The sequence below is a fragment of the Tympanuchus pallidicinctus genome, unplaced genomic scaffold (genome assembly GCF_026119805.1).
Source record: "Tympanuchus pallidicinctus isolate F22 unplaced genomic scaffold, pur_lepc_1.0 scaffold8, whole genome shotgun sequence".
Classification (NCBI taxonomy): domain Eukaryota; kingdom Metazoa; phylum Chordata; class Aves; order Galliformes; family Phasianidae; genus Tympanuchus; species Tympanuchus pallidicinctus.
In genome coordinates, this window is record NW_026294802.1 from 3,050,277 (window position 1) to 3,072,366 (window position 22,090).

The window sequence follows — 22,090 nt, forward strand, 5'->3', positions numbered from 1 at the left end:
CACATGGCAGAAAGGAGTAAACTTCTGGATTTTGTAGGGCTCCATCTGTCCAGAGGTTTGCTGTGAGTTCAATACGAATGGTTTACAGAGATGCAGCGAATCCAGTAAAGTGCACATTTGCAACTCCTGTGCAACTAACAGAGAATTACACCAGTGGTGTTACAGGTCAGAAGCAGGCCCGTGGTTTGCTGTAAAATCCAGTCTTTAGTCTGGCAACTCTTCCAGGCACAAAGGGAGCCAAAGGGAGACTAGATCATGTTTTCCCAAGGAGGAAGGCAGGCAGCCTACCAGCTCAAAGACTGCACTGTTGCCAGGATCCTTCCTTTGGCAAGCCCAAAGGCTCTTGGGCAGGGTGAAGATGAATTAACCAAGTTATGCTTTGATGAAGGTTAAAGAAACTGCACATCTCATTGACACCAGGAGAAAAAAACACCTACTTTTCTTCAAATGCAGCAGGACTTTGCTTTGCAAGTGACAGTGGATACAGATGGAAGAGAAGACCCTGTTACTTTTAAGTAATGGATCTTTGCTCAAGAGAGGCTAGCCAGAGACACCAGCAGCCCAAAAGAGAGAGTTTACAATGGACCATTTTCATTTAAGATTTGTATCAGTAAGGATTTCATTCATATGCTGTGAATTCATTGCTTTTTCAATTAGAAAGTTATTTAATGTTGACGCACAACATGAAGTTTCCTAGAAAAGAAGTGCTTTCTGATGCACACTCGATCTCTGTCTGTTAATATGGGAATCATTCTGGGATTCCAATTCCAATCTCCAGCATTATCGAAGCATGTTAGACATGGTCATATGGAGAGTGCAGCTACCTGTTACAAAACTACTGAGCAATATTTTTTTGCTCTGCACCTCTTTCCTAGAAAAGATGATTATGGATTTGATGAATTTGTCAGTTAAAAAAATTTTTAAAAATGGCAGGGATAGTTTGGATGAAAGATAATTCCCACTGGGTATGATTTACTGTGCCCAGACTGGGCAAACAGATGAGGCAAAATCCCCAGCTCCAAATATCAATTTATTTTATCGTCTTTCTACTAACAAGTGTTTCTTTACTGCCAAGGCATCTTTGCCTTCTTGTCCGTTCAGCTTAAGAAAAGAAGTCGCTTGATGTGGCATTGGGCAAAGCAGATTTTCTCCTAGTCTGCAGCCAGGCATCTCCTATTTTAAAAGTGGATTTTGAGACAGAAGATGAGGATGGGACCAGCTGGGATGTCCCATTGTTCTGCAACATGGCCAGCTGTAGTAGCAATTAGAACCAGACCCACAATCTTGGCTATCAATCATCAGTTGACCATAAGAAGCAATCTATTGTGTCTACAGCTAGGTCATCTGGATGCAGCTGGGAATGGGTCCTACTTAGCAGGTGTCTAGGAAGATACATCAAGCAGAAGTCATTTTCTTGGCATCTTGTGCCAGACAGTTCCTGTGAAGAGAGTGGTGTGGGATCTGTGTAGACACTATATTGCCTACATTAAAAAGAGTAAAATTAGTTGCATTTACCTTTGATTAAAAATCTGTCTGAGAGGTCATATTCTCCTGCCTATCAGCAAAAAAACACATTGAGGGATTAATATAATGGGAACCTCAAAAACTGCTGTTGATCTGTACACTATGGTGTGCAGAACGGTACACTTCACCGTGCTGAACTGCTGCTGAGTGCCTGGCACAAAAACGCCACAAAGGCTTCAGCCTTTCTCCTGGGCTGATGGAATCTTGGCTGAGGAAAGAAAGGGAAAATCACTGACAGAGTAGGTGGAGGTTGCTGCCTTGCTGAACATTAATCCCAGTGCTCCTGAGAATGGAAAGCATGATCCCTGCTACTCAAGATTTTAGTAAAATTTGGGGGAAGAAGCTAGGGGTAAGAAGATAGGGAGGAAGAGAAATTTAAAAAGGAAGACATGTAAAATAGTTGTCTTTTTATTTTTTCCCCTTCTCTATCACCTTTGCTGTCTTCATTGCAACTGGCAGCGCAATCTGGAACCAGTTAGCAGATCTCTAACTACGCATAATAGTAAGAGATGGTGCATACAATGAGGTCTTGGAGAACTGATGCTAAAATCTCTGGTAATTTGGAAGAACACCAGAAGCTTTTACAATGTACCTGAATGAATGAAATACAGGGAACTGCTTTATTCCTTCGATCTGAATATTCAGAATAGCAGTGCTGGAAAATTCCTTAAGCGTTCTAGGCAAAATTGGTCTTACAAAAAGGAGAATTAAATGCCAGAAAGCATCTTTCCTGGCTTCAAGGACCAGCCTTAGATGACAGAGCTAGCTGGATCTGAACTCAGCTGAGCACTCTTCTGAAATTCTAGTTTTTGGTGCTTGGGAAGCTATCACTAAGTAATATTAATTTGCTCAGAGATGATTTAAGGAGTCAGAGCTTTTCTATGGATTCATAGAAAGATACTCTATTGGAGTTTAGGGAAAGTTACAAGAAACTTTTTCTAGCCAACAGAAATGACTTATCCTGGCTGGGAAGCCAATGGAAAATATAATCAGCTTGGGGCAGTTTTAATGTTATTTTCTCTTGAACATTTTAACTGCCTTTGAAGAAAAATGCATTGGCATTAAAAAGAAAATGTAAGTGTATTTGTATTGCAACTGCTGATACAAGAATACTGTAGCTTTTTTTTTAACGTGATACACAGAAAAAGGAGAAGAAAACTGGATGTGGCTTTTTAAAGAACCCTTTGTACTTAAACACATGTGCCACACACCTATGTCACCAGTGAACCAGTTCAGGACAAGGCCTGTAGTACTCTGTGTTCTCACTATTAGCCATTGAAACAATAATTGTAGTCAAATATGAAATGGTGACTCTTTCCCTAAAAGACTTAAAATGTACAGAGGTGTTGGGTAGGTCAAAACCAGCAGGAATTAAAAGCAACACCCCACTTCCCAGTCCAGTCCCTGAGTTTTGAAGTGAGCTCTGAATGTTTTTACCCAGGAGGACTCCAGGCAGGATTGTACAGCTTATAAGGCTTACAGCTATAGGGCTATCTAACTTCCTTTTGACTGCTTTTATATTTAGGTTACAAGAATATGTTCTCCTGGGTTTTTTTATCTTCTGTTTCTCATATTTTAATTAACCAGCATGTGTGTGGTTAAATTTACATGGTAAGACACATATTGTTTTTATGTTGTTCTAAAATCTCTTGTTTTTATGCTGCTCTGAAATCTCTCCTACATTAAAATACACTTGGATAATTCCAAGCACTTGAAGTAATGTTTAAACCAACCAGAAGTCTTGTGGTAACTGCAATACTGAGGTGTTTCCTCAAATCTAGGTGGTATGGAGAGTCTGTCAACGGGGAAACAACATACTTTGTTCCTACAGTGTATTGCTAAGATTGTTAATCACCAGCAACAGCTCAAGTAGGTAAATGAGGAAGTAGTCATTGGCATTCACTACTCCCTTTTCTGCAAAAAAAAAAAAACAACCCACATTTTTTTCTATTTGCCCATATTTCATATATATATATATATATATATGTATATATTAGTTTTTTCAACAGATAATCTGTCCCATTGCCAAAAGCACTTCTTTGAATGGGCAAATCTTACTTCAGCCCCTGGAAATGCATTCAGAATACCAACATTTCTTAAGCCAAAAGAGAAAAAAAATAAAGAAGAGGCCCCATCTTCATGACAAAAAAATACACAAACAAAACCAAAACACCCCTGTTCAAACATGGTTGTGCTCAGATAGTCTTACCGTACTTCCTTCTCACCAATATGTGCTAGAATTGTTGGTTAAATGTGGAAGGTGGTCAAATTTGAATTGATCTGAGCCTAATTTGGGGAAGAGCTGAGGGCAGCTTTGCTGAAGATCACCAAAGGCAAAATAAAGCTCCATATACCACTGCTACAGGTCACAACCATGCTTCAACGTGGCTTCTTGCATAGGGAATCTGTGGTGTGTTACCTGGGTTATTCTAGTGATAAAAACACTACCAGGCATTAAAAAAGGCAAACTCCATACCCCCCACCCCCCAACAATTTCATCAGTGGTTTTTCCAAAAAGAAAACAAGTCACATATACGTACATATACACACACACAGGGATAGCTCAGGACTACATACAACTTCTAGGATGGCAGCAGTAGGGGTATGACAACACGAATGTCAAAAGAAGCCATTGTGCTTCTCCAGCCCTTTGCTACATCATTTGGAGGCCTCTGCTACCCAGGTGGCATTTGAGAAAGAGAGATGGGAGGGGAGGGGGAAGGAGGTCTTTTCTGCCTTTTCCTGGAGGGTTGGGCAGACGAACTTGCAAGTTCCAGGAACCGCAAAGGTTTGTGTGACTGGTGGCAGCTGATGGCCAAAATTTGAGCAGCAAAGGGCGTGGAAGCAAAGAGAACCAGACAGGCAGAGACAGAGAGACAGACAGACAGACGCAGCGACAGAGATGAGTGCCAGTCCCAACTGAGGTGCAGGCTAGATGTATGTCGTCCTTCCACCGATCCTTGCTCCCATTGCGGGGTGTGTGTGTGTACAGGGTTGTGTCAGCGGGGCCCCCTGCTCCAGCCCTTGCAAAGACGGAATGCCCCAGGGCAGTTCTGCCCGGGTAAGGGCTGCAGGATTAGAGCCACTGGTTCTCTGCCTTCAGACACATTGATTGAGGGTGAAAATGAACTCGTGAGGTTTACTGTGGCTGGAGACGAGGGAGAGGAAAGCGAGGCAGAAAAGGAAGAAAGGAAGGGGCGGGTTAAAAGGGAAGAGTGCAGGAGGAGGTGAGAGGGAGACTTGAGTATAGGCTGTCAGATATTCCAAAGAATGGGAGCGGGAGCCCATGACAAATCAAATGAAGCCTCTTGACACCAAAAGCAGGATGACTGTAAGGAAAGCCTCCATGCGTCTGGTTTAAGCCTGAGCTGCTTTGTTCAGAAATAAAAGACTAAAGGGGAAATCTGTGCACAGATCTCCAAGTACTCTTGTCATCTGAACACCTTGGTATCTCCCTTACTGCATCTGTCCTCAGAACTCAACACAGCTGCAACCTCCAGATGACTTCCTATCAGTATTTGGGTATTTTCAGAAATGCCTCGTGTAATGCGCTCAGGCCTCCTGAACCTTGTAGACAAATAGCTAACCATACCTAGCAGGTCTGGACACAACAGACCTATCCAGCAATTTCCAGAGGAAAGAAAGCAGCAAGATGGGTTTGGGGTTTCTCTAACCTTCTTCATAGGGTAGTCATTTCCTGAAACCCATAGTTACAGCAGTAGGTTTGGAACTAGATGACCTTTAAGGTCCCTTCCAACCCAAGACATTCTACAGTGCTATGTCTCCCAGATGCCACCATGGATAAGATCACACACCACACTGCACCTTCCTGTTTTCTCCTTCTGTCATCTCTCCCATTTAAAAAAGCAACAACTAATCGAACCAAAACCAAAATCGTTTCCATCAACTCTCAGACCTGTCATAATGCTTGCTCTTATGAAAACTTGTACTGCTTCCATTATGTCACATAAGCCACAAGTCCGCAATTCCTTATCCCTGGTACATTCCTTCTTGTATCCATGCACACCCCTGACTCGTCACATCTGCAGGATCACACTGTATACCTCCCTTACATACCTCCTTCTCTGTATATCGCTCAGCATCCACAGGCACACTCAGAGATAAAGGTGCTTTCACTGTCACTGAGCATTGTAGGTGGGATTTGTACAGTCCAGATACTTTGGCTCAGTCATCCTCATGCACTCCCAGACGTGGTTGACACACACAGATGTACCCACACGTCCTTCCCTCCTCATCATCCTTTCAAGACAGACAGACTCAAACACATGACATCCCCATGGCCACTGATAGCTACACTTGCACTCTAGAGACATGCTCTCTCCTGACCATGCCTCTGTAACTCACACCTCTGCAGCCATGAGCATGTGCTGCAGCTGGATGGACCAACCAGTGCCCATTCAGCTCAGCCATCAGCATCACTTAGGTTGCAAGCACTCAGCCACAGCCAGTCTCTGGTCTGACACTGGTAGGGGAAACGATGAAGGAGAAAGGGCCCTATGGACTAGAAAGGTATTGTCTTCTCTTTACAGCTGAGAGGAAGGACATCGCATCAGTACCTTTTTCAGGGCCTGGCTGTTTTTCTCCCATCTCTTTGGGCACTGCAGCACAGAGCACAAATCAAACTTGATTTCCCCCTCAGATATGGCACAACAAATTGAAATGAGAAACCTTCTGTGCCTGGAGGAGGTGACAGCAGGCTGTCAGTCAGCTGCACAGCACTGAACTCTAGGCTGTGTTTGTTGATGTGGAAAGAAATGCAAGCCTCTGCCTGGAGCTACTTCTGGGATGATACATTCCAAATTTGCTAGCTTTTATTCAACTCCTGTAACATTTTCATTCCTATTGTTGTTACAATAGGTAGTAATTGTTTTTTATCACCATAATGTTTTCTTCCAAAGTATTTTCAAAACACTAGAGATAATGCTTTTGTAACTTAGGGAATAAAGACAATTTCAAATTTGCTGATACAGAGGCTGAGGTAGAAGGACCAAGGCAGGGCCCAAGTAATATGACCTGCAGGCCCTACCTCCTAGGTACTACTGCCCCATATACTACATCATCTTTCACTTTACTCCCTGATCATGCTTGGTCTTAGCACTTAGATAGAGCACTTAGATAGAGTTCAAGCATGGCAGATGTGCTGGATGGACTGGATGATATTATTGGTCTTTCCAATCTTAATGATGCTATGTATCTATGAAAATCCCTTTTTTTTTTTTTTAATTTTAATTTTAATTTTTATTTAGTGGAAGATTTAGATTGGATGTCAGGGGAAGTTCTTTACCAAGAGAGTGGTGAGGTGCTGGAACAGGCTGCCCAGAGAGGCTGTGGATGCCCCCTCCCCGGAGGTGTTCAAGGCCAGGTTGGATGGGGCCCTGGGCAGCCTGGTCTAGTATTAGATATGGAGGCTGGTGGCCCTGCCTGTGGGGTTGGAGTTTGATGATACTTGAGGTCTCTTTCATGCCAAGCCATTTTATGATTCTATGATTCAGATTTTAACCTCCCCCAGCATTTTTTAGTTACATAAGGAGTTTTGATATCCACCAGATATGCTTTCCACATGATCAGTGGTGTGAAACGCATCCCTGTATGTGTGTGGGACTGGCTGAGGGGACCTGGAAGGTGTTCCCAAGTTACAGTAAGCAAGGGAGCCTAATGTGATGCAATTTGATGTACTACTTGACATATTTTCTTACGATGGAGATGTTTTAAGAGTGGGCATCCCTGAAGGACTTGGGAATGCTGAAGTCAAACTGGGGGCCTGCCTGATGAGCACATGCCTTCTCACTGTGTGTGAATACACAGCCATGCCAACAAACATATGCTGAGTTTGACATGCAAGTCTACACTCACCCACAGGCATGCAGATGAACATGCCTGCATACAGCTATAGCCTTTCAGCCAGAAACACCCACCCATGAGCAAATTAAACTTGCACATTAGGGCAGCCACAATGGCTAAGAAAACAAATTCAAATACTCAGTTATGTATAAACAACTCACATTTCTCCATCAGCAGCCACCCACAGCACAAATACATATTACTTTCATACACACTCTCTTTCCCACACACACGGATTCATGTCTGTGCACTCTCCTATGGATTTGTAACCCAAGTACATGTATCTGAACACATTCAGGAACATATACTACAACCAATGGAGTACACAGAGACCAACACATGCACACTCACATATATCTTAATGAAGGTTTTGGTCTGGGGAATTCCTTTTCAAGAAACAAAAATAATCGTCAAAAGGAATAAACAGAGCAAGAAGAACTGCTCAACCTAAGCAAGCACATACCTCCACGCACGCAGCGGTGCTGCTAGACAGGACTCTCACCACAACTACAGCTATCGCAGCTCAGCCTCTGCCAGGCATGCCTCCTCTGTCTGCAGACTTCAGGGAAACTTCTCAGAGACTGAGGCTTACACGCCTATGGCCTCATGTCAGACCAACCTGTGCCAGGTCTCTCTGCCTTCCCTGACTGATTGCAGTGAAAACTGTCCCTCAGCTCCAAGAGCAGCAACTCCAAAGATTCTACCACAGTTGTCTGTCAGCTTCTAATGCCTTGGGCAAAAACATCTTACCTGCACCTGGCCAGACTAACTTCTCCAATTAGTGGAGTTTGTTGACATTTTTTTTTTCTTTTTCAGACTCCAGGTCTAGCTGGAACAAGACAAGACAGTGTACAGAAACACAAGGCAGGGTTTGCTCAAACCCACAAACAGCAAGAAAGCAACAAGCTCCAGAGGAGAAGGGGAGAAGTGTATCTGATAAACTGCCTCACTCTGCTTGGGAAGATGACAACTGTCCATCCAAGATGGGCTGCTACTTCCAAAGCCCATCTGCCACAGGTGTAACATATCAAGTGCTGCTAGCAGGAAGGGAATCTGACAGGACAAACCAACATACAATACATTCTCTTATTCAATAAGGGTTATAAGTGCAAAGGGATTTCAAAACATTTCAGAACAAACTCCATCCATAGCTGCTGCTCATTTATCAGTGCATCAAAAGATTGTGCAAGTTTTTAGTGACAAACGTCAGAAACTAGTAGCAAAGGATTTGCCTAGATAAAAAGAGAGGATTTAAACATGCCAGGTAACAAAAAGACGTGTGCAGAAATCTGTAAAAACTGTATAGAAGGAAAGGATTCTTTAGAGGAAACACAGGGACCATCATGAAATGCTGTTTGTAGCCCGTATTAAAAGTGTCAGGGCCTCTCCTGCTGCCTCCTCAACTAAGACGGGCAATGGGTGTTTGAACAAAGGCATATCCTCCTTCCTCACAGACTTCCGTAGCAAGGTATGAACTTGCATTTAGACAAGGAATGGAAGAGAGAGGAAGCCTTGTCTGTGGTAATTAAACATATCAGTATGGATAGCCCTGGAGACTGAAGATCTGGATGTAGCCCAATTAGCAGGCAGAGTGACCTTCTCAACAAGGTGTGCCGAGTGTGAATGTGATTTATCCTGCTTACTTTTGGTGTCTGAGACCTGGCTGTCTAGACAAACCTGACAAACACAGACACTCCATCACTGGGTGGGCACCTCCACAGAGCCATTCATTTCCCCTGTCGGAAATACAGGAGGAACAGCTGGCCTGGGGAGAGGTGTTCTTCTGACCACTAACTATAGGAGGAAACCTGGGTGACTACGTCTTCCTCTCAGATCACTGAAGGATAATGGAATGTATATCGAAATGTTTTATACCATGACCTAAAAAGTTCTTTCATTTGTAGGAAATAAATGTGAATTTTGTTAAAAAGATCCATTAGATTTTCCTGCCATCACGGGGTTTGTGTGATACACCAGGATAGGCTCCCATTTATTTGGCAAAACAAAAGGATATATCTGTCTTCTACAGACTCAAATATAACAGTCAGGAAAATCTCACTGATATTTAGCAGAATTAATCTCTTTATAATTTCTGTGATTATTTCCTCACCATGTACAGTTCTGTCTCTCTGGATGAGAACTGAGTATTTTCACAATCTGAAGTCTACTATCAGGTGCCCTGTTTAGTTTTCTTGTGACAAATGCGATGCAGAAAGACTTTCACGTCACTCTTTAAAATTATCAACTCCAACCTGCTGATCATTATCATTTCTCTCTATAAATTCAATCCAATTCTAATCTCTCTTTACAAAAAGGATACTCTAAATTGCTTCCAGAATTCTGGGTGAAATTAGAGTAGAAAGCAGGATGCAGGAACCAACTTCTCAAAAGACAAGGAAAATAGATTAGTGTCAAATCAAATATTTCATTCACCCAGTCTAAATCAAAGTATCAGAATTTGGATAAATTTCTTTGTTTCAGAATTAAAAAAAAAAAAAAAAAAAAAAAAAAGCAGAAATCAAAGTAGAATAAAAATATAACAACAATTTGTTTGGATCGTGATTTTTTTTCAAATTGCTGTTTACATTTTCTCCTAAAGACAACACTGAGTGAACACTGCTCTCACTTTTCTGCTTGCAATGGATTGCCTACACAGTACTTAACAATTCCAAGCTGGAATATTTATTCAACAGCCACATCACCCTGCAAATTCACAATAGGTTTGCTCTTCATTAACATCCTTGCAGCAATTTTCTTTTGTTCTTGCTACATTCCTGGCTTTGCTAAGCTGGATTTTATAGTAAAATTTTAGTCTGTGGTCAGTGTTTCCTTTGTAGTCTTTATTTCAGGAATCTGTGTGCTTTCTGACTGTCCTCTGTCCATTTACTCAGTAATTCTATATCCATCCACTTCCACAGAGAGAGAGGAAAAAGCTTGCCTGACGTGATTTATTCCCTTGAACACCAGCTGTTCATTTCAGTCTCCATGGCTTTCTCAATCCTTCACCTGTCCGCTGAGAAGGGCACTGGTGGGGCCAATCAGTATCAGTTGTTCTGGTGGAGTTTGTGATATGGAGCAAACCGAACTGGGCTGAAACATGGTGCACTGTATTTCTTAGGGCTTTGTGTTCTGCTTTTAATTTATCTAGCTTTTCTTTATTTATTTTTCCTTTCAAATTACAGACTAAGTGTTAAGTGCCCGTTCCTCTAAACGGAGATGGTTTGGTCTTTATTTCCTTTGGAGGAAGCCTGGGTGAGGAGGCACCAGGAGGACTGTTGGTTTGGTTCCCGTAGTTCCACCTCGAAAGAACAGACCTTTAGATCTCTGTGGGGTGGAGGGTACCGAGCCGCCATGGGAAGGGAAGCATAACACTGAGTAGACCAAAGAGCTGGCCTGGGACTTTTCTAGCAGCTTCCCATGGCACAAATAGCTTTTTCACTTACACTCCACATTTCCCGTCACTTTTCCTGCTATACAGTTTAATTCATGCCAGGCGGATTATGAAGGGAAGAAAATGATGCAACAGTCCTTTAAGTCGTTCCAGAAAACAAAAGAATAAAAACAAAACGAAACGAAAAATAAAGAAAAAACTCTGAAAACAAACTCAAAAGAAAGAGAGGAGGGGGAGGAAAAATCAAGAACCCGGGAAAGACAAATGAATGTTAGAGCAGGCACGATCATGGACAGACGCCAGCTACTTACGTTCACCTCGGTGATTGCTATATCAACAATGCTACCCACAACAATCAAGGCGTCAAATGTATTCCATGCATCACAGAAATAGTGCTGCATGTGGCAGAGAAGCCAAGGAAAGAGAAAGAGAGAAAGGAAGAAAGAGTGAAAGAAAGAGAGAGGGAGAAAGAGAGAGACAGGGAGAAAGAAAAAGGGAGAGGGAGAAAAGAGGGAAAAAAAGGAAAAGGTAAAATAAAAACAAAACAAAACAAAACAAAACAAAGCATGAAAGAGGGAGAGAAGAGGAAAAAAATAAGAAAAGAAAGAGGTTACGTGGGCATATTAAATAGTCTCTTACCACTCTACAGTATTGATTGCTCAAAGCTCTGTAACGTTTCACATGTTGTAGGGTATCAACAAAAGCCTGGTCAGTCAGAAACTTACACTCAAGCATGTCTACCTTTTGGAGGGAAAAAAAAGCACACACACCCCAAACTCTGTGCGCTTTCACCAGTCACAGCCTTGGGGCGAGCTATGACAAGTGAAAAAGAAGGAGGTGTTCCCCCCTCCTTTTTTTTTCCCTGGGAGAAGGAGAAGGACGACGGCAAGTTCAATAAAAGCATGACTAGAGGGAAAAGAAAATCAGAAAAAAAAAAAGAGAAAGAGAGAAAGAGAGAAGGAACAGCAGAGGAGGAGGAGGTGGTGGTATCCTGGGGAGGGTAGAGTAATACTCACATTAGTTTCACTGAGAATGACGTCTATAATGCTGCCAATTACGATGAGGAAGTCAAAAACATTCCAAGGATCACTAAAGTAACCCTACATAAGGAAGGGGCAGGCAGGATGGGGATTAAAAAGGAATGTTAGACAGACAAAAACAGTTCAAAATTACCATTAGAATTATTGCCCTGACACCTCAAGGGGTTTTCCTCCTAACTCTACCTGAGGCTTCTCAGGCCGTAGCATACTGCTGGCATCCCTCACCTGTGTGAAAGGCCCTTCTCCAGCAAACACGATGTCGGGCCAGATACCCCTCAACTGTGACTGAGACGGGGGTGAAGGGGAAGGCTGCTCTTGGGAGCAAGAGCTGAGCACCAGGTCCTCCAAACATCTCCTATTCCTAGCCATATATGTCCCTTCCCCATCTGGTTTAGGCTGGGAAAGAGGACAGGAATGTTGTCCTGTACTTTCAAAAAAGGCTCTCTTTCTTCCAGGGTGAATGTAGATTCACCTGTCCGTATGCCTCTGTGCTGGTGTGGAAAGCAGCAGTGTGCTGTGGTATGGCAGGGCAGAGGGCCCAGTCAAGTTGGAGATGTGTTATTTAAACAGATCCTTTTCTTTACCTTTACCCAGCCACAATGACAGCCATTAGCCTAACACTCGCTGTTATTAGTGCTTTAGCTCCTGTCTTAAAACTACAGAGCAGGACTGTATTTACGTTACCCTGAAAGCATATCTGCCCTACAAAATGAAAGTGTGAATGCAGCCTGCGCATGCTGCTAGGAAGGGGTGAGGATGGGAGCAAAGTCATTTCTAGCATGTGCTCAGAGTCAGACCTCTTGCTCACTCGTGCTGAAGATGCAGCATCACTGTGACACTGGCTATACAGGATGAGCTGTGACAGATTGGGTACCATATGCTAAGCTCATACCTTTGCTTTGCTGTGTAGGATTTCTTTGAGAGCCACCTCTGACACTGTCTTAAGCAGGGCTCAGGAGATTCTAATCATCACTGCTTGCCTTCCCCCATCCTGCATGATTTTTCATGGCCTGGGTCATAGGAATACAGGACCCTTTGGGAAAAATCCTGTTCAGCCCAGGTTCCATATGTCAATTTCCTCCCAGTTCAATGTCCTAAGCAAAAACCTCATATCTTGGTCCACTGAGCACCTAAACACCCTTGTTCTGGAATCCTAAATGGAGGTAAGCCTCCAAAATTCTCTGTGCTCCTTTTATGTGTTTGGTTTTGTGAGCGTGGGCTGTCTGACCTCCCTGTTTCCCAGCTGTAGCATGTCTCCAGCGAGACTGAACCCAAGTTGCTCTGCCACTGCTATTCTTAGCCAGAGAGTCAGGTCATGGGTAGAGTGTCAGGCTGTGTTCCCAGGCAGCGTTGAAGAGAGCAAAAAGGAGAAAAGAAAAAAAAATCCCAGTAGTGGCACTGCATTAGCCAGGCTTAGAAGTCTTAAATTACTGTGGATCCAACCATAGGATCAGTCATTGGCAAAAAGTGTCTTTGTAAACTCTGAAATGCTGCCTAACGGGATGCTTTGAGACTCACGGTTATAACCTGTGTTTTGTGTTGGGCAGGAATAATGGAAAAAAAAAAAAATATTAAAAACAGCAGAGAAGCCACTATCAACTGGTTCACACCAGTGAAGAGAGCTGATAAGAGAAGACTTTGAAATCTTCTCAGAACCAGAAAAAAACACCCTTCTTTCTGCAATCGGAAGCAGGCAACTCTCAGTGGATCTACACTGGGAGGAGTAATTGCACCATGGTTGCTCATGGCTACAAAATAAGCTACAACAGGGAAGAAGGAAACAGGAGCAAAAGCAAATTCAGAGAATATTATTATTCAGCGTCCAGCCTAGAAAATACACAACAAATATTAGAATGAATTCAGCAGTGATGTCCAGCATCGTTAGCAACCAGATGGACCTGGAATAAAACTGCAATTAGACTTCACCAAGAGAAAGGGGAGGGAGAGAACAGCAGATTAAAATGTAGAGGCAAATGCATTTTGAATAAATAAAGGACAGACACAGATCATACAGAGTTGCAGAAAGTGCCTTTGCAGCCTGATGCAACCTTGGCAGAGAAGACACTTGGAAGATCAAAGAGAATGGAGGAGAAAACAGACCCAATCCTCCTGCCCCATTCGTGTGCACGTTCCTGACGATGACAGTGGCGCTACTTATATCCAAATCAATACACTGAATGGCATGGCTACCCTTCCATTTCCTTTGCAAATTGAATACATTGGGAACTGTTATGGACTTTTGCAGGAACCCGAGCAGCTCCAAAAACCAGTTTGTTTTTGGGCAGCTGCAAGGGTGAAGATTCAGAACGCATTGTTCACATCTTACCCATGAAAATGATGGCCCCCTATTTTTGAATTCGTTGTGGTTATTTTTACTATTTTTACCATAACTGCCATCATACTGTAAAGAGTATTTTGGGGGTAACCAAATCATTATTTCTTTTTACTAAGCAACTCTGGACACAAAACTTAACACAGCTGCTGTTCGAACAGCATTTGCTGATGGTTCAAAACCCAGGGGACAAGCAGCAGAGAATCCTGTCCTCAGATGACCACTGAAGCCAGTGAATTCAGCATCACTCCCAGTTGCAGGAGTGCAACTTCACTGGAATCAATGACATTGTATTGATATCGCTGGCACATCTCAGGAGAGATTCAGGCCTGGAAAGAAAAGGTGCCTTTTTCATTGCTGTCACAAGTAGCTGCTTTGGACACTTGTGTGATCACAGCATATATCTGGAGTGACTCAGCTAATTCTGTGGAGTTGCTCCAGATTTACACTGTGAGCTCTTCCCCTGGGATGCTCTGCTGAGTCCCACCAGCCAGCTCCTTGCCTGAAAGCTGGGGTCACAGAACCAGCATGTTGCTGTGCAGCTGTCAGGTGGACTCAGAGAGCACTTCTCTTCCTCTTAGTCTGTTAGAAAGAGGACCTATGGGTAGGAATGTGGTTTTACTCAACCCCACATCCAATATGCCAGAGTTAAATTAAAGAAACGTGAACTTTGAAACCTTTTTTTCCTCCTCACCTGCTCCCTCTGTTTCAAACAGAAAGGTGAAAAAGAGAAAGATATTATTCACAGAGAGAGACCTCAAAGAAAACAGAGAACATAGGTGCTTAATTTGTGTGCAGGATAGTGGGATCCTTCATCAGAAAGCCTTGCCTCCTTAGAGACATTCACCTATGAATGGCCATGTGGTTGCTCAGCCCTAGGTCAGACCTCCTAATCTTGTCAGAGTGCACACTGAGAGTGAATAACATCATCCCCAGGGACTTGCCTCTTGTGACCTTAAAGGACCTCTTGGAGCCACAGTCCTTGCTGGAGTGTAGCAGGGTGGATAATGAAGGACAAGCTGAATGAAGGGACAACTTTCACTCTAGTAAAGAGGCTGTATTTCCAAGCTGTTTTTCCCACCAGAAAGTTCTGTATGCTTTTCCCAAGGGGATGGAGGTCTGACTGGAAACAAATTGATGGTATTGTTTGTTTTTGCAGGACGGGAATTTAGAGTGCAATACCACATTTTACCCTTAAAGGGAGATATTTCACCCTGATTTAGCTGTATATACATGTCATGTTATGGCAGGCCAAGGGGCACGCAGGGGAAGGGTAGTCACCCTCTCCTGTGGGAGTTCTCTGAAGATCTGTAAAGCTTTTGGGGAGAAAGGAGGACAGAAAGAGACCAGGAGGATTGGAGTGAATATTCAGGAAGCGTGAAATCACCCCACCATTACAGCACATTTTTTTCCCCATTTTTTATTTCCCCCAAAATAGCGAAGAATAGTGAATCATCACATGATCATTATGTTAATGAAAGGCTGAGCATAAATATGCAGTAGCTGACTGGAATGGAATCTCATTTGTGCGAGGGGAGCAGACATTGTAGCATTTCGGAATGAATATGTCAATCATTTTTAGGTTTCCTAGTCACCAAGATTAGCTATGAACGAAGCTGGAGTTTGTTTTGGTACTAATGGAGGCATTGAAATCTCTGGAGACCATTTCTTTGACTTTTTGTGAACATGAGATCCCAAATGCAGCATTTAAGATGTCTTGCCAACAGCAGGGAACATTGCCCACTGGAGCCTTTTCTGAAGGTCTGAGCTCAGAGTCACCCATGGCCCCAGGTAAGAACATAAGGTAGGCTGGGGAGCTATACATCTGTTCTGAAACACAGAGATCCTCAGTGGAAGGGCACTGCTTGAGTTGTAGTACCAGCTGGGTTATGAGCATCTGGCCCCCACTTCTGTATTTACTGACATGTAGTTTTTTATCTATCTGCTTAGTCCCAGGTTTTCACTTCCATCTCTTATGAGGTGGTTGGCAAAATTATGAAAAAAAAGGATGAAGGGCCAAAGCAAGGGCCAAAGGTGTCCACTGAGTGGGAGCTGATGTAGGTCAAGTGCTCTCCAGCAGAAGCTCCTACAATGTCACAGAAAAACTAGGAGAGATATGTGTATGTGTATATGTATATATATATGTGTACGTGTACATATATACATGCATATACGAATACAGAAATGAAGTATCGACAGAGAGAAAATGGATAACTACAGGGCCTAAAAGGAAAGCAAACTGAAAACCTTGCCACCGTTGATCTGAAATGAACCAACATACTTAAATGACAAAAGGAAACAATAATCTTAATCAACTGGAAAGAATATGTAGGAAAGAGAGAAAGGGGATTATTTCCTGATACTCAGAAATATTCTGCTGGTTGTAAAGAGCACCAAAGCAGACTTTGCTGGTAACTTGCAAAATGAGATGAACACACGGTCTGGTTGATGCTTGCTTAGTACGTGAATTCTTTCCCCAAAATGCAGCAGGCTGTTTGGAATTCTGAGAATCAGTTATCAGACTCCATTAAAAGAGGATTTCCTGAGCAGAACTTTCATGAGGGACAGTTTCATTGGAAAACAGAATCAAGTCAAATGACATTTACACAGCACTATGACTCTTGGCATACCTTCTCACAGCACACTGGGGGGATTCAGAGGCATCCTGGGAAATCTTACAAAGCTACAATAGTTGATGGTGCCAAATGGCAATAATGAAGATTCTGTTATGCTGAGATACAGTTTAGCCAAAAAAGCAATCAGAGAACCTAGGAGATCCTAACAGAGAAGGAATAAAGGAAATGATGCAGCTGCTTGAAGCTCCTGACAGGCTGTGGGATAACAGTGTATGTTTACATACTATCTATCAGCTCTCATCCACTGATGGATTAATTCTGAGACACAGGCTCCCTGCAGTTCACCTACCAGTCACTGTAATGAGTCATTGCTGCAGGGAGTTGCACAAGTCCCCCCTGTACTCCACCAAATCTTCTTGCAGACAGGAAGCAAGGAGAGGAGCTTTTCAGCCATCAGTCTGTTCCAAAGGTGTGTTCGGATCTGAAGAGGTCTCCTACCTCTTTCTACTCATTCCATAAGAAAATCAGACCAATTTATAAAAGAAGACAGATGCTGAATGATGTTGATATTTTCCTTTATCCTCTCTCACTGTTTCATTCTTTCTCTCAAAATTCCTGCATGAAGATGTCAGTGAAAACAGACAGACCCTTGGGGTCTGAGGGTCCTAAAGACCTTTTTTTTTGTTCTCTCCACACCTACAGATAATCAACATATTGTGAAGACAGACCTGGAGCAGTCTGCATCATATTTGTTCTATGAACTGGGAATTCCCATTTCTAAATATTACAACTCAGATGATTCCACCAGAATTACGTTTTCAGTATGGTCCCATGAGTCTCTCCATACCCATCAATGTGGAGGCACAGTTATCTCACACCTTTATGTATTTCTTTTCCTCTAAATTAACCAGTAGTATGTAAGCACTCAACGACATGGGAGGTTTGAAGTGCAGTGTTGTGGTCACAAGCCCTCCAAAGGCTGGGATGGAATCATCACAATGTGGAAGCATTTATTAGGGAGGCATCTCTTATTGTTGAGAAAAATTGTATTTCAAGACAACAGGCTGGGAAGGTCTAAGGAAATGCTAACAGCAAAACTTGCTGAAACTGGATGATTCAAGTAGCTGACCCTGATGTCATTCTTGGTCTGGATTGCTCTTAGCTGCCTTTGAAGGGAGGGTGAGAAATGCCTGAGAACAATAATGCCAAAAGTCTCCATGGTATAAATGCATGAAAATGGAGGCAGATAAAGCTCTCTTATCAATGCTGTTGGCCATAGAAAAACCCAAACACCCAAACCCAACAAAACCACACTTGACTTTCCTACAAGTATGTTGTTGCACAGTAATACCTTCTGAGGAGTTGGGCCATTTATTTCAGGAGCACTCACTTTTTTTCACTGCAGTCATTCAACAATCATTGCCCTGCAGTCAGAAATCAGACTTGTTCACAGCAAAGAGAAATAAGCTCAACACTGATCTTACTGGAAAGACTGGAAAGTGAATGTGATGGCTAGCTATATCTGAATAGATCATTTATCACAAAACGGATTCTGTGAGAATTTTGCTGCCAAATCCCATTAGGAGAAAGCTGTAAATACTCAAAGACTTTGCAAGGTCTGGAAAAAGTAGGTCTTAGCAAGAATGAACAAATAGCTTGTGAAGGCAGTAAACCGGATCATCAGCATGAAACAGTGTTTAGAAAAGAACAAAAGGATGGGCCTTGCTATCTAAGTCTGTCTTCTAAAGTAAGACTGACATTCCAGCTTGGGGGAGAATGATTCAAAAGAACATAATCGATGTCGTCCAGAGTGAAGAAACACTTTCTGTGAGAAGATGAGATAGTGGCAGGTAATGAGGGAATTCTGAATACAGGGCTGGATTTGAAGAATTTCTCTTGTTTCTGTATGCGCTATGGGAAAAAGCTCTGACACGGTTGCTGCATGGTGAGTTGGATACTCACTGGAAGAAAGACACAGTCTTCTAGAAACAGGCTATTAGGTATGGCTGGTAGGTTTTTTAGTAGTCTATTTTGTTTAAGTTGCCTTCCTAATTTTTGGAAAAAGCTTGATTTTATATGTATTAGAGCATTTAGTAAGATAACATTTTCTTTCATGTTGTCAGTCCGTCAAACACAACTTTTCAAAAGTGGATCTCAAAAGTGGATGTTTACTCTAATTTACTTCCTTGGGGAAGAAGGAGTATAGAGAACTAAAGTCTCTAAATCCTAGAAAAGCTGGGTGGACAGAATAGAGAAATCAGCTCCTGGCTTTAATTGCAATGACCATCTGGCAGTGGAGGTGTCATTTCCTAACGCAACAAACAGTTCTTACTGTTTACAAGAGGCCGTATCACAGCCTGTTAGTTGGCATCATTCTTGCACAGAAAGAAGATTCACATCTGTGAGAACTTCTGACCCTTTAAAATATCCTCACATAAAGTGACAGGGAGTTCGGATTTTTCTTGGGAGAGTGAGAACAAGTCACTTTTCCCTTGAGTTGTTCCCCTCACGTGCTGCTGCTGACGTTGTCTCTGCTGTTGTGAATGAGACCCCAAGAGCACCATCCCACTGGGCTTTTAACACTGTGTGAATAATTTTCTGCATTAAATAATTAAGCATAATAGCTAATTCAGTACTTCCCACACTGTTGCTCTGTGCAGTCATATCATTATTTTTGATCATTCATAATGGCATTAAAACCCTCAAGTGCCAGACTGAAAATAAATCTGTCACAATGTTGCAGTAATAGGCAAATTCTCTGGGTAGGTTTGCAGTGAAGGAAACGGTCCTTTCTCATTGAACATCTTATGCAGTTTCTTTGACCTTTTTTTTCTGGATTCTCCATTGATCCTTCAGAAGGGTGCAGGATTCATGTCACTTTGGCTGATGTGTGTTAGAAATGTCATGCATTCTATGCAGTAATATTTAGAGGAGCTATTTGTGTGCAAGGAACTGGTGGCTTGATCCTTCAAGAAGAACATCCTGCAGTTAAACAATGAGTGTAATGTGGAAAGCACAGATCAAATTGCATTTTTATCCCTCACCGACTGCTTCTATCATGACACCAGACTTTTCCATAAAGTTTGTTCTGTTCACGTATTCCATTCTTGGTCTCTTCTGTGGGGACAGCAACAAACAAGCTGGCTGGGATCGATACTGCTAGTGCCCTTGTATGACAGATCTTCCAGGAAGAAATTGGAAAGAGACTACTATACTTCTGCTGGATGTCAACCAGTGTTCAGAAGGAAGACTTTGATGCCTTCTGACCCAGAAGTATGGAAGACCTGAACAAAAGGTATGGGCTAGGCTTTACTGCAACCTTCCACCACCAGCATGGTTCCTTCTGTTACATTCTCCTACCAAATGCTTTCACGCTGTAAGACTTGTTCGGGTGGAGTCACGCCTATGCCACAGAATCATAGAATCATAGAATGGCCTGGGTTGAAAAGGACCAAAATGATCATCCAGTTCCAACCCCCCTGCTGTGTGCAGGGTCGCCAACCACCAGACCCGGCTGCCCAGAGCCACATCCAGCCTGGCCTTGAATGCTTCAAGAATGGGGCATCCACAACCTCTCTGGGCAACCATAAGTGTATTCACAATAGGAAAACCTTATTCTGGCACTACTTTGCTTTACTTCAAAGTGCTGGAAATGACCAGACTTCCTTTCTCACACAAACTCAGGAAGCGGAGAGGAAGTCAGTGAAATGTAGAAGTATCAAAGAGGATTCGCTGTACTTTCACATGATGGAGAAGGTAGTTTTTTCTCTTGTTGACACTTGTGGAAATTGTTACTAAAATGACCTAAACCTCAAGTGTTCTCCTATAGGTCTTTGTTTTCCATACTAAACTGGAAAAATTGCTCTTTAAAGCTCGACAGCTACATCAGGTGTACTGTTCAGCTTACTAGGTCAGTACAGTAAACAGGATGCAGTTCCTCTTTCTTTTTAATGTCACTTCTATGTCATATGTCTGCAGCAGACTCCTGAATATCTTCACTCTAAGGCCTGGAATAACAACAGCCATGTTTTGGCCCTGGACTAGTGGGATGCCCTTCCAAATTCTGCAGCTAAGTCTGAAAGCCAGCCTTATGTGAGAGTGGCATGGACAGCTGCAAAAGACTTGGTTAGCCTCTCTTTTCCCTTCTTTCTCTTAGATAAATGGAATTTCTCTCAATTCAAGCAAGCAGAATTGAGAAGCAGGTCTACCTGATGACCCTCTGTTCTTACCCTCTATATGAATATAGGGTAGGGATGACCTTACCTTCTAAGTACATATTAATTATAGAATCATGGCATCATAGAACGGTTTGGGTTGGAAGGGACCTTTAAGATCACGTAGTTCCAACCCCCCTGCTATAGGCAGAGACACCTCCCTCCAGACCAGGTTGCTCAAAGCCCCATCCAGCCTGGCCTTGAAGCTTCCAGGGAGGGGGCATCCGCAGCATCACTGAGCAACCTGTGCCAGTGTCTCACTACCCTCAAGGTAAAGAATTTCTTCCTAATAAAATATCTTGTCTAAAATTATTGTATTTTACTTTATTACATTTTTATTATTTATTTTTATATTCTATTTTATATTCTATTTTATATTATAAAATTATTACTACAAATATTTCTTGACTTTACATCAAGGTCACCTAAATATGCTGTTTTAACATAGAATACTTTCAGTATTTGCTTTTGCAGAAAGGACTTAGAAAAGATTATCTTCCTCCCAGACCTGCAGACATGAAAGGCTTCACATGACACATATGCTATGCAAAATGCATGAAAATCCAGGCAGACAACTAATCAGAGTGTAGAGAAAGCAGAGGAGTAATGAGGGATTGAGATTTTTCCCTTTTCTGTTGTATTTCCAAAACCCTTGGGCCTGAATCAGCAGTTTTAGGAGAGCCTCAGACTGAAAGCATACACTCAGTGCAGTGTCTGGCCATGCTCTTGAGAAATGTGAGGGATTTCTACTCATATGGCTGCAGGGCTTGTTGAAGCAGCTGACAGTAATTTCAGCTAGCTACTGGTGATATAAAAGATACAGTATAATATTCAGTTTCTTCAGTCTTAACTCAGATAGGAGATGGGGTGAAAAACGAAAGTATTTCTACGGAAATGTGCTGATGTTAACCTTTTGCAACAGAGCTGAGATTATTCCAGAGAAGTGGGAGAATGCATCGCACCCAAATTTTACAGCAAGCTGTTTTGATAAAACAGTGCACAGGAGGGCTCTTGTGGCTGAGATACTGATGTGTTTGAACATGGAGGCCTGGGATGTCTGCCAGGGAACTTCAATAAAATGTTGAAGTACAAAAAGTTGTTCATTAGCTTAAAAGCCATGCATTTTAATTCTCTTCTTCATTTTTTAGAAA

At 42.5% G+C, this 22,090-nt stretch overlaps 1 protein-coding gene across 18 annotated transcripts in view; it reads right to left on the reverse strand.

The window, feature by feature from the left end:
• CACNA1C (calcium voltage-gated channel subunit alpha1 C) overlaps positions 1 to 22,090 on the reverse strand; it is a 476,647-nt gene that overhangs the window by 44,207 nt on the left and 410,350 nt on the right. For 17 of the 18 annotated variants that reach the window (XM_052667542.1, XM_052667556.1, XM_052667550.1 and 14 more), the window contains one exon: positions 11,089 to 11,172. In XM_052667542.1, coding sequence (XP_052523502.1) covers positions 11,089 to 11,172 — 84 coding nt within the window. Of the gene's footprint in view, positions 1 to 11,088; positions 11,173 to 11,793; positions 11,878 to 22,090 lie in introns of all 18 variants that reach the window. The other variant, XM_052667558.1, reaches the window with a different exon arrangement.